The following is a 14,649-nucleotide window of genomic DNA, read 5'->3' on the forward strand; positions in this document are numbered from 1 at the left end:
GTCTTGTCGACTGTTTTTGAATCTTTTCATCGACCAAATCTGCAGTAAACACTCCACCTCCGCATCACACCAACGTGAACCTTTCACCGCCATTGTTTGAAATGTCCGCGCATGGTCCCTCCTTCTTTTTTCTACGTCCCAACAGGCGCACAGGAAATGACCTCAGAACCGCCGTAGGCCTCGTGCTCGTACACGTGCGCACGTTCGTGCTCGTACACGTGCAAACGTGCTTTACTAAAGCCCACCTCTCCCAAACGGGCCGTGGACGGCAAGCGTGCCGCTCCTAGACGCGGTACGGTTGCACTCACACTGGTCAAAGGAACCAGACTTTAGCCGTGAAACCTTATTTGGTCCGGTGCAGAAGGACAGTGTGAGTGCGCCCTGATTCTTTTAGCTACAAACAAGTGAACCAACGACTAAAACTCTAAAAGACTTTTGCAGTTCTGTTGGACTACTCACGTGACGTCATGTGCACATTATGTCAGATTATGAAATATTATTACTACAGCATGATTTCCTCTGAACGTGTCGTGTGTGAGTATTAATGCATGTCATTAAATATGAACTCTGGTGCCTTATTGTGAAGTGAAGAGCTGAGTATCAAAGAGAGAACACAGTCATCTGCATAAATAGATATTTAATTGTCATTAACGTCAGCAGTTATTAAAAGCATCAACATCACAGTTTACATTTGCAGTTTTTATGTTACAGACATTAGTTCAAACATTACAGTGTCATTAAAAACACATTTGAATCAGTAACTTTCCCAGAATGCACTGCAGCCACGGGGTTTTTGAGACGATCCTTTAATCAGGACATTCGTGTCGACTTCATGTGCTGTTACCCCGGAGACCATCAAACCGTTACAGAGGCTGCATCTTCCAACAGTTTACACACCGTTTTACATTTTAGTACGTTACGTTGTGTTATTTCATCCTTTTTCTCTCCTGTGTCTCCGTCGTGTGGAAACGCTTGCAGGTTGCATGTTAGTCTTTCAGTGATCTGCGCTCAGTGCGTGGCGGGTGTCGGGGCGCTCTCCTCCGGCGGCCCCGTTGATGCTTCTCGCCCCGCTGAGCTGCCGGCGGCTCCCTGGTGGAGGGCGACGTGCGGCAGGGCGCTCAGCAGCGTCTTCTCCAGCTTCTGCTCCAGAGCGTCCAGGCGACGGTCCACGTGCTCCTTCAGCCTCCTCTCCATCTCCTCCAGGCGGCGCTCCATGGCCGAGTCCAGCTCCCTGCAGAGAGGACGGACGATGAGGGGACACTTGGTTAAAGCGAAGCGTCTGCAGGGTAACAGTTTAGACTTTTGACTGAAACCTTCACTGACGTGCAGCGGCGTGCACAGACTTTCTGAGGGGCAGGGGGGAGAAAAGGACAATAAAGGGCACATATAGCATGTCCTCGCCACTGAGGAGGGCACTTTAGCAGCCCGTGCATGCCACTGCTGACATGGACTGAAAACTAAACTCCCAAAGAGTGTGAACTCTCTTTTAAATCAACCGACATCACGTGAAATTCAAACAGGATCAAAGAAAGAATTGGTCTGGAACTCGAAAGTCTAGTGTAGAGAAATGAAAGAGCGAACATGAAGCCACATCAGAGACGAACCCTCAAACATAAACACTTAAACTAAACCTCAAACATCTTCCTCCAGCCTCTAAACCCGGCTGCGTCCGTCTCACTCACACGTGTGTCTGTTTGAAACCCCCTGACAGCTGACTTTGGGCTCCTTTCATCCTTAACCACCTCCAGGACGCTTTACAAAACGCCTCTTCTTCCACCTTCTCAAATGTTTCCAGACTTTCTTTCTTGCCCTCGAGGATCCTGAAGAAACTTCCAACCACCTCCGCGTCGCTCATCTCTGATTCCTTACTCAGCAGTATTTCTTCCAGCTCAAAGATTCATGATATCAGCCACCGTGTCGATAATCAGTGAATTCTATCCATCTCTAAAATCCCACATCCTGTGAGACAGCTTTTGTGTGTTTAGCAAACTCCTGTTTAACCCTCGAACCCGCCCCCCTCAAGGAACCAACAACTTCCTGGATTCCTCCTCGGAGCATTGTGGGAAATCACGCAACAACAACAACATCAAATACAGTCACAACTCTTAAACATTACATTTAGAGCCAACTGTAATCGGCGTCAAACACATTTTCTTTAAAAACCACAAAGAAGAGACTTCTCGTGTGCCTTGTTTTCTTGAATCTGACTGAAAGTCTTCGGTAACGACGCTGAGGTGTTTTGGGGAAACGTACCGCTGAGCTGCCGTCCTCTCCTCGATGTGCAGTCGCACTCAGCTGACGTTCGCTCTGAACCCACGCGCGCTGCTCTGCTCTGACAAAGAGCCTCATTTATCAAACCCAAGCATGTAGCACCGGCTCACACACACACACACACAGTTTTCCAGCTGTAGAGTGAAACTAATGTAATGAAGTAAACTGATCCTGAGCCTTTTGCATCAGTGCTGGATAAAAAAGTGCATTTGTTTAATGAGGTTTGGTGCAGTTTACGGACATCGGAACGACTCCCACCGACAGTGACGCTGATAAATGGACTCTGTTGTCTCCGTATCAGCCTCCTCCCTGCACTGTCACCAACCGCTCAAACCCAGACTCATGTGTGGAGCCGAGTTTGTCAGCTGTTCACTGACCACAAGTGTTTTTTTATATTAAATTTATCCCACCAGGAGGCAGAAGGGAAACGTGAAGGCATCAACTTTCAGCTAACAATGAGAAACGAGTCATCTGTGATGTGGTTGCAGAAATGGAAACAGTGTTAAAAAATGCTTATTGTTTCTGCTGCGGTACTTTAAACGCTGCCTCAGAGGGCACAGACGCACTTGAGGTCACTCACCACGAGCCGTTCCTCATCAGCTTCTCCTTCTCTGTGGCGTCGTCCAGTCGCAGCTTCGTCACCTGTCCACAGAGGCTCTGGAGCGCCGTCAGCACCTCGGGGCCCGAGCCGGACGCCTGGCCCCGCACCTGCCCCTTCAGGAAGTGTGACATCATGTCCGCCAGCTGGCCGTGGCTCACCGGACCTCCGCTCCCGTCGCTCGCTAGAGATGAGAGGTCATTATTTCAGTATGTTATGTTTAATGAATCATGACGGAAAGAACGAGGTCGTGGGTACAAGAGGCCGAAATGTGTTTCCTCAGGAGGGGGTCTGGAGTCCCCCTTAGAGAGAGGGGGAGAAGTTCAGCATCCGTGAGGAACTCGGAGTAGAGCCGCTGCTCCTTTGTGTTGAAAGGAGCCAGTTGAGGTGGTTCAGGATCATCTGGTAAGGATGAACCCTGGGCGCCTCCCTAGGGAGGTGTTCCAGGCACGTCCAGCTGGGAGGAGGCCTCGGGGAAGACCCAGGACCAGGTGGAGAGATTAGATCTCCACACTGGCCTGGGAACGCCTCAGGATCCCCCAGTTAGAGCTGGTTAATGTGGCCCGGGAAAGGGAAGTTTGGGGTCCCCTGCTGGAGCTGCTGCGCCCACGACCCGACCCCGGAAAAGAGGCTGAAGATGAGATGTGTTTAATGATCAAGCGAGACGGTTTACGCTGAACGTCTCTTTTCAGAAACATGAGGGCGGAAACATGGTCCTCGCCAACGGAGACGCTTTGGTTTCATTCAGGCAGGTGCATCGTGTTGTCTTTGTTCTTCCTTCTGTGTTGTGAAAACAGAAGTATGCGTTCCTCCACAGACGCCGTGTTCGTTTACTCCTGTGCTCATGGAAACTCTCTGGTCTCGCACGAAGAAAGGATCATTCAAATGAAAAGTCACAAACACTTAAACATGTCACACACTGATATTTCCCAGTCTACACTTCGTGCACTCTGTGACGAGAGAGAGAAATGATGGTTCTTACTCATGTTTTTAATGTCAACACCAGAGCCCTGCAGGTGCGGGGAGGAGGCGGTGGAGCCGTCTGACATCGCTCCGTTCTGAGCCGGTGGAGCTTCGTCTGCGGGCTCGATGGAGCCGACGGGAGACTAATGACAGAAAACACAGAAACGCTCATTTTCTGAAGCCACATTCAACCGGCAGCGTGTTGGTGACGGACAAGGATTCATTCATGAGGGACGTGTGAAGGTAAGTGATGTGTCGGTGCTGTAAAGCCCCATAAGGCTAAGATGTCACAGTCTGTGGGTTGAGAGCGAACAGCAGATCAAACCCTTACCCTCTGTGAGTCTGCAGGCTGGCTGATGTTGGCTCCGTGCGTCAGAGCAGAGAAAACTCCACCGCCCATCAGCAGAGGCAGGAAGCCGCCCAGAGAGCCCGTCTGGTTCTGCAGAGAAACACCGTGTCTGAGGTGAAATGGACTGAAACCAAAGGATGAACCACCTAAAACACTGTAATCAGTGAAATGAAGTAGAAGCAGGTTGTAGGTTAGGAGCTAAAACATGTAACGCACGTCCCTGTAACCCCCCCCCCCATCGCCTGAGGACGTCACTGTCAAAGTAACTCACTGCTCCTTTACTCCCACCTTCTGCTGGAAGTGCACCATCTCCATGAGGTTCTGGGCTCCCGGTGAAAGGCTGGTTCCCATCTCCTCCACCAGACACTGCACCTGTTGCATGTCGATGCCGGGGCCGCGGGCCGTGACGGGCTGCAGCGCCTGAAGGCCCACGATGACCCGGCGCACCACAACGCTGCTCCTGCCGCCCAGAGAGAGCAGCTGGGACAGCGAGCAGAGGGAGACACGAGCGGGCGATTAACAACATCAGCAGCAAGATGACAGTTTTTTCTGGCGCTAGCTTGTAGCTACATGTTGCGGCGTCTGGAGCAGACGAACAAATGTAGAGATCCAGCACAGGATGATGTCACCGTGAGCCGAGAGTAGAAAGAAACAGTCTCCTTTAAACTAAACTCACCATCGCCGTGTACAAAAATATAACCGTAACTAGACGTAAACAGATGTTTCTAGTGTGAACAGATGTGAAGAAGAAGAAGAAGAAGAAGAAGGCACCTTCACTTCACAGGCGGACGACGGAGGCTCCAGGATCAGCTGCTTCTGGTAGAAAGGCCCTCTGTCTGAACTGTGGGAGAAAGAGACTTCATCACACCTTCATCAGGATCAGACGACTGCATTTATCCCACCGGGGTGATAACTGAGAGTGTGTGTACCCGTCTTGCTGGACGCCGTCGTCCCTCTCCCCGCGTATCGTCCCGCAGTACTCTCCCATCTGGCTGTACACCTCCATGGTTCGAGCCTCGCTGATGACCAGCAGGCGGCTGATAGCTGTCGGGGAGCAGGGGCTGCAGCGCAGCGTCAGCACACAGGGAGACCCTTCCTCTGTCTGCTCCAACAGCACCGGGCCGCCCCTGTGAGGGGGAGGGACGTGTCAGAGGAGCCAAACATGTGTTCCACGGTCGGCTGCTGTCATTAAAGGTAAAGGCTTCTCACCGCTCCGTCTCGTCTCCCTCTGACTGGCCGAGCTCCTCCTCTTTGTCACGGATGTGAACAGGAAGCAGGACATCAGCCAGGGGACGTCCCTGAGCCGGACAGACCCACGCAGCGCCGCTCTTCACAGAGATGTCCACCATGACGCCGCCGAGGCCTCAGGGACGAGCAGGAGACGAGCTGGGACACAAAGGAGGAGACGACAAGGAGGAATAAGGTCAAGTTAGGAGGAAACAAGGCTGGAGTCGCTCCCCTCTGAGGAGAACAGAAAAGAGGAGAGAGAGAGAGAGAAACTTTCAGGTATTCTGAGTTAAGAGGACATCCTACGGTGGCCCTGAGCGCTCAATTCACCGCAAAAATAGAGAGAAAACACGCAGAAGACGGATAAAGAAGCCAATAAGTAAACACGTTCAACAACGAAACATGCAGCATTTAGATGAACCTCTTCACCTTGGAAACACACACACACACACACACACACACGCACACACGCACACACGCACACACGCACACACACACACACACACACACACACGCACGTTACTGTAAAGCCTCCACATCTGCTTCACACTGTGTACATCTTGAATTTTCATTGTAGACATGATTGTGTGTCTCAAATATATATTTTCATAATGATCATAATGAATCATAACTCAGCCCTTAAATATTAGTGTATCCTGTAGCACAGAAAGGCAAATAAAGAAATAAAGAAATATGTTTAAAAGGTAATATAAATGAATAAATACATTAAAATATGTTTAAAAGTATAATATAAAAATAAATGCATTTGACATAAATACAAATACATGCAAATACATGCATAAATATAAATACAAAAAATAAAACTTACATGCAAAAATAAATACTTATATTTGAAATAAACATATCATACATGCAAACATAAATACATACATTTAAAATAAATAAAAAATAAATATACACATTTAAAATAAATAAATCATAAATGCTAACTTCAGATTGTGATTGAGATGATAATAAATCAAAGTCTCAACACTGTGGTTGTGTGTGACATGTGAATGCAGTTAACTGTGTACATGTTTAACTGTGTACATGTTGAACTGTGCGTATGTTTAACTGTGTGCATGTTGAACTGTGTGCAGGAGGAATCATTGTTGTTATTGTATTATATTCAAGTGTAAATCCAGTTTTTATCAAACAGCAGCAGAATAAAAACATTAACTCGTGCTTTTACCTTCAAACAGCTGCAGCTGAACCCGTTGATCGTCTGTGTGTAAACCCGCGTCTTCACATTTCTTCACACGTGATAAAAACAAAAAAAAGTGACGATAAAAACGGCGAAAATCAGACTTTTAGCCGAAGAAGCTAAAGCTAATGCTAACGCCGCCGGATGTGACGTCAACACACAGCGACTCCTGAGCTGTCGGCGCAGCAGCCGTTCATCAACTCGCTCTTTTTGGGTAAATACGATGTTTGTTTTTTAATTATAACACATAATTTTAGCTGCTGTGTTTCATACAAACATGTTTCTAATATTTTGTTAAAGTTCATGAATTTTTTAAAGTGCAGAAAATGAAGAATAGCGACTTTAAATGCGAATTATTGAACGTTAGCATCGTAGCTAACTGTTTATATCTCTATATTATTATTATTATTATTATTACTCTACTGAAGTTATGATACACAGCCTTCTGTTAATAATAATAATTATTATAATAATAAGAAAAAATAATAATAATAGGAATAATAATAATCAGTGTAAAAGTAGTAATAATAATAATAATAATAATTAAAGATAATAATAATCATTGTAGATATACTGCTAAAATAAACTGTCCAGCACTGCACTAAAAATATAATATAACATGTTTAAATATATTTACCAAAGTACTCATTTTGCAGAATGGCCCATTTCATAATGATGTTATTTATTTTATTATTTATTATATAGTGTTTGACGCATTAATGTTTAAATCTTTTAAATGATGCAGCCGGTGAAAGGTGGAGTTCATTTAAATCAGAAATACTTGAAATAGTCAGAGGGGGAAATTGCTTTTGTTTCAAACTCCAGATACACAAACAACATATTTAACAACAACAACAACAACAACAACAACAACAACAACAACAATATTATACAGAAAATATTTATTTGTACACAATTGAAAGTAACCTCAGTGCAGAACTTCACAGAAGTGAAGAAGGGGGAAGGAACAGCGAACCAAAGCCTGTGAATGTTCTCATGTTTCAAGCAATTTCAGTCAAAAGCAACTGGTCCTGGTCCTCGTCCTGGTCCTGGTCCAGTCCCAGCCTGGTCCTGGTCCTGGTCAGATGCGTACATGAACTGATATACGGTATAGTGAAGTGAAATGGTGCTGTCAGACAAACGTGGTGGAGTAAACATATGACATTTACCTCTTAGATGTAGAGGAGTTCAAACACAGAGAAAAAGAAAATTCCTCAGTACAAACACCTTGAATTTGTAGAATAGTACTTGAGTAAACATTCTGCATTTGTGTTTTTCCTCTCTTGATTATACCGTGCCCTAACTTTAAGACAAATAATAATAATAATAATAATTATAATAATGATAATAAGTTATCTATTGGATCTACTTCTTCCTGAAACAGGAGATGGACTTCACAGAGTGCTACGGAGACACAGTCTCCAGTGTTGCCGCGGCGGCGCGCTCAGGCAGCAGGAAGCAGGTGAGGAGGCTGATAAAGAGAGGGTTCAGCGTGGACTGCCGAGACAACCGCGGCTGGAACGCCCTGCACGAGGCGGCGGCCGCTGGCAGCAAGGAGTGTGTGCAGGAGATTCTAGCTGCAGCGGGCGGTAAGAAAGGTTCCTGTGCAAATCAGGGTTCTAGTTCTCACATTTCAGAAGCTGGAGGCAGGAAGAGCTTGGATTTTATTATGGATAAACACTTAAACACGGTCCCGTGCCCCGTGCTTTAGGGTCCTTGTCCCCCCCTCCAGGCCCGTTTGTACTCACACTACCTGGGCCTCGGAGAATGCTTCTTGCTGCCTATACGTCATCACGCCGTAACACTGTAGGCCAGAGCCTCTACGGATGATCATCACTTGGCATAGAAAACTACAAAACAATGATGTCATAAATCTGACAGTTATCCGTACTGAACTCCACTCAAACTTTACTTAAAGAGCACATTTTAAATGACCAGTGGTCGACCAAAGTGCTGTACACTTACGTAAACAATACAATAAGAAAATTACACATAAAATACAGAAAATCTTCTTGATAAGAATGACGTCACAAATCTGTTAAATCAGATAATTTCCTTTCTGGCTGTAACTGTGGATTCTTTTCATTGTGGATTATTTTCTCAGTTAATGGATCAGTTGTTTGGTTTCTCTATAAAATGTCATGAATTGGTGGAAAATGTGGATCAGTGTTTCCTAAAAGCCCCAGACGACGTCCTCAAATGTCTCGTTTCATCCACAACTCAAAGAGATTCAGTTTATTGTCACAGAGGAGGAAAATATTCACATTTCAGAAGCTGACATCGACTGTCTTGATCATCAGAACAGTTGGTTCTTAATTGAATAGTTGACAACTAACGGACTAATTGTTGCAGCTGTAATTTCAGGCAGACACAGCTTTCCTTTCCCTGTCTCTGACTGTAAGCAGCAGGCTCGCCCCGCGGCTGCACTGCCTACGTGAACTCTCTCACGCACGAGGGGGAGTCTGCGTGTTACCTGGCGGCGCAGCGGGGACACCTGGCAGCCGTCCAACTCCTCCTGAAAGCTCATTCGGACATCAACCAGCTGACAAATGACTCGTCCTGTCCTCTGTATGCAGGTACAGACGCTGCTCTTTATCAGATCGCTGTACCTTTTGTGCTGTTCTCGTCCGTGTACGCGCCTCTGAACAGGTGCTCACTGTTGTCCCGCAGCTGTCGATGGCGGGCACACGGAGATTGTGGAGCTGCTGGTCAGTAAAGGTGCAGCGGTCGACAGAACACACACCGCATCCTGCTGGACCTGCCTCCATCAGGCTGTTTATAAGGTAAATACAGAGCTCACAAACACACACACACGGCTCTGTGAGATGTCTCCTAACGTGTTTTTATCTTATTTCCAAAGGGTCACAGTGAAATTGTGCGTATTCTGGTCAATGTGTGCAACCTGGAGGCCGTGGACGACCACGAGATCACCCCTCTCTTTGTGGCGGCGCAGTACGGACAACAGGAATGCCTGGAAATCCTCGTTAATGCAGGTAAATAACTGATGCTTTGATGTTAACACGTTACCACTAAATGAAGATAAAGCAGAACACAGCATGTTCAGCGGTGCCGGAGCTGACTGTGAATTAAAACTGAATTTAAACTGAAAGAGTAAATCAAACACTTTTGAGGGGGAGAAGTTCAGCATCCGTGAGGAACTCGGAGTAGAGCCGCTGCTCCTTTGCGTTGAAAGGAGCCAGTTGAGGTGGTTCAGGATCATCTGGTAAGGATGAACCCTGGGCGCCTCCCTAGGGAGGTGTTCCAGGCACGTCCAGCTGGGAGGAGGCCTCGGGGAAGACCCAGGACCAGGTGGAGAGATTAGATCTCCACACTGGCCTGGGAACGCCTCAGGATCCCCCAGTTAGAGCTGGTTAATGTGGCCCGGGAAAGGGAAGTTTGGGGTCCCCTGCTGGAGCTGCTGCCCCTGAGACCTGATCCAGGATCAGAGGCTGAAGATGAGATGAAGTAAATTATAATTTAGAGGCTTGTGCGTCTTTGAAACACATAAAGAACAAATGTTAAACACATGTGTTTCAGTGCAGGACTGTGATGATGATGCTCTCAAAAAAGCCTTGAAATTGAAAATAATTAAGGATTACTGTGTAAAATTATATTTTTTTCATTGTGACATTCAGGGTTATCTCATCTTAATGGTTTTATACTATAGGCAAACACGAGCCCATTCCTTTTTCGCTGATTGTACATTTTTATTATGTGAAATATGTGAAAACAAACTATCCATTTAATCATTCTTTTATGTGTGCACTTGCATTTGTTCACAGCTCTGAGTGTAACTTACTTTATACTCCCCCTCCCTCTCACTCCTCTCTTCACCAGTAAAATCAAATGCGTAATGAGTTGTGTCTCGTTTGTTTGTTGTTACTTCAGGAGCCTGTGTGTGCGTCCAGGCAGCTGACCTGGCCACGCCGCTGCTGATTGCCTCTCAGGAGGGCCACCAGGCGTGCGTGGACTTCCTCCTGGACCACGGGGCGGACGCGAACACAGTCTGCAGTCACGGCTGGCCCCAACTCCCCATCCACGCTGCCGCTCAGTTCGGCCACATCGGGTACTGACATGTGGTCTTTTAGCGACTCTGAACCTCATCACGTGAGCTAGTAAACTGAAGGATCACAATCATTTGCATCACTAATGTTTTCCTGACTGTAGAAGAAGCCACTGTATCCAGCTGTTAGGACGTTACGTTACGCCCTTTCAACTTATGATTCCTGGGTCCGAGCCGGTCCGAGCTTCATGTTACTACAACGCTGCAGTGCCGTGTTCTCCCTGTGTTGTTTGAACAGATCTGAGTTCTTAAAAAACAGCTTAATTATCATTTTTCTTTCTTCTGGATGAAAAAGACGTCTAACTGATGAAAGAGGTAGATAGATAGATACAATAAAAGAAATATGAATAAATAACAATATAAATAAAAATAAAGAGCGATACAGTAATAAAAGAAGTGAGGAGGTGGAGGGTGTGTTGGGATGGGCCTGGCACCAGAGCCAAGGTCAGCGGCCCCCGTCCACAGCCTGATGAGCGAGGGGACGAAAGACCTCCTGTGGCGCTCAGTCCTCGAGCGCGGCGCAGTGAGCCGCCCGCTGTGGCTACTGCTCTTCTTCATCAGGGTGTGGTGGAGGGGGCGGTTGGTACCGTCCATGATGTCAGACAACTTGGTCCACATCCTCCTCTCCACCACAGCCCCCAGTGAGTCTAGGCACCTACCCAGCACTGAGCCTGCTCTCCGGATCAGTTTATCCATCCTCCTGGTGTCCCTGGTGATCGTTATTGTTCACATGTTCGGACTGTTTTGTTTCAACGGAGCGTTTGGACCCCGAAATCTTATTTTGAAAGGGTGTTACATCGGACTGAACAGCTGGATAATGAGGCCCGAACATGCGAAACAAACGACTGTGAAACTGCGAGACTCTGATCATCACATAAACACAAGGCGTCGCTGTATCCATGTTGTTTTCCCTCTGTCGTTCTTTCAATCCAGCATCCTCAGGAGGCTGATCGCTGTTACCGATTGTGCTTGTGACCATGGCGATGGCATGGTGAGCCCGCTCTACATGGCCATCCTGAGGAATCAGATCGACATTGTGGAGATGCTCCTGAGGGAAGGTTACAGCCCCGACGCCCAGGACTGCAGACACAGCCTGGGCATCCGGTCACCGCTCTCCTTGGCCTTGTCTGACACACCCAACACATCGTACAGGTACAGGCAAGCTGGAGCCTCCTCACACACTCTGAAAGTGTATTTCTGCCGCAAAATCATCACTTAGTCGCTAACAGCCGGACGTGGCTAACAGTGATTAGCTCGGGGCAGTACGGTGAAGGCATTCAAAGGTCTTTTTTAACCACTAATGCTGCTGAAAATAACAGCAAACCTCTGCAGCAGCATGAGAAGAGTCCCTACACACACAACAAAGCACCAATGGGCTCCTTCCACTGTAATGGACTTTACTATGAGAGGAGCTGGTACAGGGGCCAGTAGGTAAGTCTTTAAAACACTCTTTTAATGAACTCTGGCTTCACTAACTACGCTGTTGCTGCTTTGTTGTGTGTGTAGGGACTCTTCTCATGCTGCTGCAGAGGTTTACTGTTATTTTCAGCAGCATTAGTGGTTAAAAAAGACCTTTGAATGCCTTCACCGTACTGCCCCGAGCTCGGTGGCTTATTCCACCCTGGGATGATTTTGAATCCCACTCTTAAGAACCTAAAAATAAATCAGATGGATTTGTCGTTGACTTCGATCACGATCTCTTCCAGCGAGTGTGCGCGGTTGCTGGTCGCCGCGGGGGCAAGTCTGAGCGAGGAAAACTGGATCAAAGCCCTCGCCACGGACAAAACGGACCTGCTGCGACTGATCCTGGAGCACAGGTGGATCCCTCGACCGGAGACTTTGACCTGCGACTGTTCGGAAGCACGGCGTCACGGGAGAAAAGTGTTGAAGCTGCAGGAAGTGAGGGAGCTGCTCTGTGTGGCGCTCAACCAAGTACGCTTCGCCGCCTGCTGGCTCCCTCTGCTTCTGAAGGCGGGACTGGAACCTTCTCTGCTGCTTCAGCCTCACACGTAAAGGCCTTTCGCTCACCAAGTCCGTATTTTTCACTTTGAGGTAGTTTAAAAAACTCAGATAACCTCATGTGGAGAGAGGAAATGAGAGAGAAGAAGCCAGAGACACGGCAACAGCATGTTTGCAGCTAATTTAATAATAAGGACGAAAAATACGGACTCAGTGTCTTCTCACTGTTTCCTCTCGTCGGTCAAACATCACACGGCTGATACTTGATCCGTCTCCTTCTGTTCTCGATGCTTTCTAGGCTGCAGCATGCGGACGGCGAGGTGTTGAACTACCTGCTGGAGTTCGTGAACTGGTCGACTCTCGCTCCCCCTCTGAAACACATTCTGCAGCGAAGACGGGAGGAGAAGACCTGGGAGCCACATCCACAGTTTGGTACAGTGACAGGATTCAATTCAATTCTATTTTATTTATAGTGCCCAATCATAACAAAAGTGATCTCAGGACACTTTACAGAGTAGGTAAAGACCCAACAATTCCCCCGTAGAGTACGGTGGAGACGAAAACCTTCACTATAACAGACAGGAACGTCAGACAGACCCAGCTCTGTGGAGGACGGACATCTGTCTGCACCGGAGAGAGGAAGAGAAGGAGAGAGAGAGAGAGAGAGAGACATAAAGATAGACAAAAGACAGAGAGACTGACACACTTCCAGAGATGCAAGCAGCCAGCGAGTAACAGTAACTATAACAATATCTATAGTAATGTGAACATGACCCACATGTTATGGCCGTCTGCACAGCAGAACAGCAGGAACACGCACATCCAAGGTGACAGAACATGACAATAATAATAATTATGTCAAACATGATCAATGATGAGTCGTGGCAATAGCAGCTACGATACAGCGAGACACACCACTGATGGTGTTTTTATGGCTACAAATTCTATAATTTATAAGACCAGTGACAGAATAAATGACTAATAGTAGGATGAGCTTTACCTAAACCGCCGTTAGCATCGTGAGTCATCTCCTTTTCTCCCTCCTCTCCTCCCTCCAGACTCCGTTCCCTGTCTTTCCCACATCTGTCGGCTGCGGGTGAGGTGCACGCTGGGGCCGGATGTAGTGATGAGGACCGACGTGGTGCAGCAGCTCCCGGTGCCCCCCTTACTTCAGGACTTCCTCCAGTTCAAAGACATCCCGGAACAGACGCACTCACCGCCGTCGCCACGTCTGGATCCTCTGCGTTTGTACGACAGCACACACCGACACAGACACGTGCTGTGACCCGGCCGCTCTCTGCTCGTCACGTCGCTCTGAGGCTGTGAAAACCGTCGTGTTGCACATGGTTCTGGTTCTGTGTCGGTGAATCCATCTTACAGGAACACGTTCAGTGGGGGTGTTAATGGAAGCAAATCAAATGTTCGTACTTTTCAAAATAAAAGCTGCTTGAGTAAATGTTTGTGTTGAGTGGAGTGAAATCAGCTAACGACTGAATATCACGGCTCAGTGTCTCAGAACAGTGATTATTACGACCAAGTCATTATGTTGAGATAATTACTTAATATTTAAAAATATAAGTCATCATGTTGAGATTAATTTATTATTTTGAGATATTTAGTCATTATTTCTGAAATATAAGTCATTATGTTGAGAGAACTTTATTTTTAAATATTACTTATTTTGTGATTAAATCATTATTTTGAGATAACTCATTATTTTTTAAATAACTAATTTTATTTCATTATTTTTGAGATAATTACTCAACATTTCTACATGACTTAATTATAAAATTAAGTCATGTTGAAAACATTATTTTAAGATATTAAGTCATTATTTTGAGATTTATTTATTATTTTTAAATGATTTTTTTCAGAAATATTAAGTCATTATTTTGATATATTAATTTATCATTTTTTTAAGGAGATGAATTTATTATTTTGAGATATTTAGTCATTATTTTTTAATAGTAATTATTTTGAGATGAAGTCATTACTTTAAAATATGAATTTATTAT

At 46.3% G+C, this 14,649-nt stretch overlaps 2 protein-coding genes across 2 annotated transcripts; one reads left to right on the forward strand and one right to left on the reverse strand.

Moving 5' to 3' along the window:
- Nucleotides 1-622: 622 nt before the first annotated feature.
- cUnh10orf88 (chromosome Un C10orf88 homolog) lies at nt 623-6,738 on the reverse strand. The gene is made up of 9 exons (XM_083933378.1): nt 6,601-6,738; nt 5,391-5,567; nt 5,111-5,308; nt 4,953-5,022; nt 4,470-4,661; nt 4,164-4,271; nt 3,852-3,975; nt 2,852-3,053; nt 623-1,231 (listed from the first exon to the last, which is right to left on the reverse strand). The coding sequence occupies exons 2-9, from the start codon at nt 5,528-5,530 to the stop codon at nt 1,009-1,011; spliced, it is 1,257 nt and encodes a 418-aa protein (XP_083789504.1). The 5' UTR covers nt 5,531-5,567; nt 6,601-6,738; the 3' UTR covers nt 623-1,008.
- A 24-nt stretch (nt 6,739-6,762) lies between these two features.
- On the forward strand, nt 6,763-14,049 carry asb3 (ankyrin repeat and SOCS box containing 3). Its single transcript, XM_083933379.1, has 10 exons — nt 6,763-6,826; nt 7,997-8,201; nt 9,018-9,188; nt 9,283-9,395; nt 9,473-9,605; nt 10,501-10,678; nt 11,609-11,827; nt 12,382-12,684; nt 12,933-13,066; nt 13,693-14,049. Exons 2-10 carry the CDS (start codon nt 8,000-8,002, stop codon nt 13,917-13,919), a joined length of 1,680 nt encoding a protein of 559 aa, XP_083789505.1. The 5' UTR covers nt 6,763-6,826; nt 7,997-7,999; the 3' UTR covers nt 13,920-14,049.
- The last annotated feature ends 600 nt before the right edge of the window (nt 14,050-14,649 follow it).

This window comes from Echiichthys vipera, assembly GCF_963691815.1.
Source record: "Echiichthys vipera genome assembly, chromosome: 18".
NCBI classification, from domain to species: domain Eukaryota; kingdom Metazoa; phylum Chordata; class Actinopteri; order Perciformes; family Trachinidae; genus Echiichthys; species Echiichthys vipera.

Coding starts and splice junctions, on each gene's coding strand:
- cUnh10orf88 (XM_083933378.1), bottom strand. CDS start 5,530: ATGGTGGACATCTCTGTGAAGAGCGGCGCTGCGTGGGTCTGTCCGGCT. Junction 5,023..5,110: donor GACGGCGTCCAGCAAGACGG/GTACACACACTC, acceptor TTTCTCCCACAG/TTCAGACAGAGGGCCTTTCT. Junction 4,272..4,469: donor TGGTGCACTTCCAGCAGAAG/GTGGGAGTAAAG, acceptor GTTTCTCTGCAG/AACCAGACGGGCTCTCTGGG.
- asb3 (XM_083933379.1), top strand. CDS start 8,000: ATGGACTTCACAGAGTGCTACGGAGACACAGTCTCCAGTGTTGCCGCG. Junction 10,679..11,608: donor GCTCAGTTCGGCCACATCGG/GTACTGACATGT, acceptor CTTTCAATCCAG/CATCCTCAGGAGGCTGATCG. Junction 11,828..12,381: donor ACACCCAACACATCGTACAG/GTACAGGCAAGC, acceptor GATCTCTTCCAG/CGAGTGTGCGCGGTTGCTGG.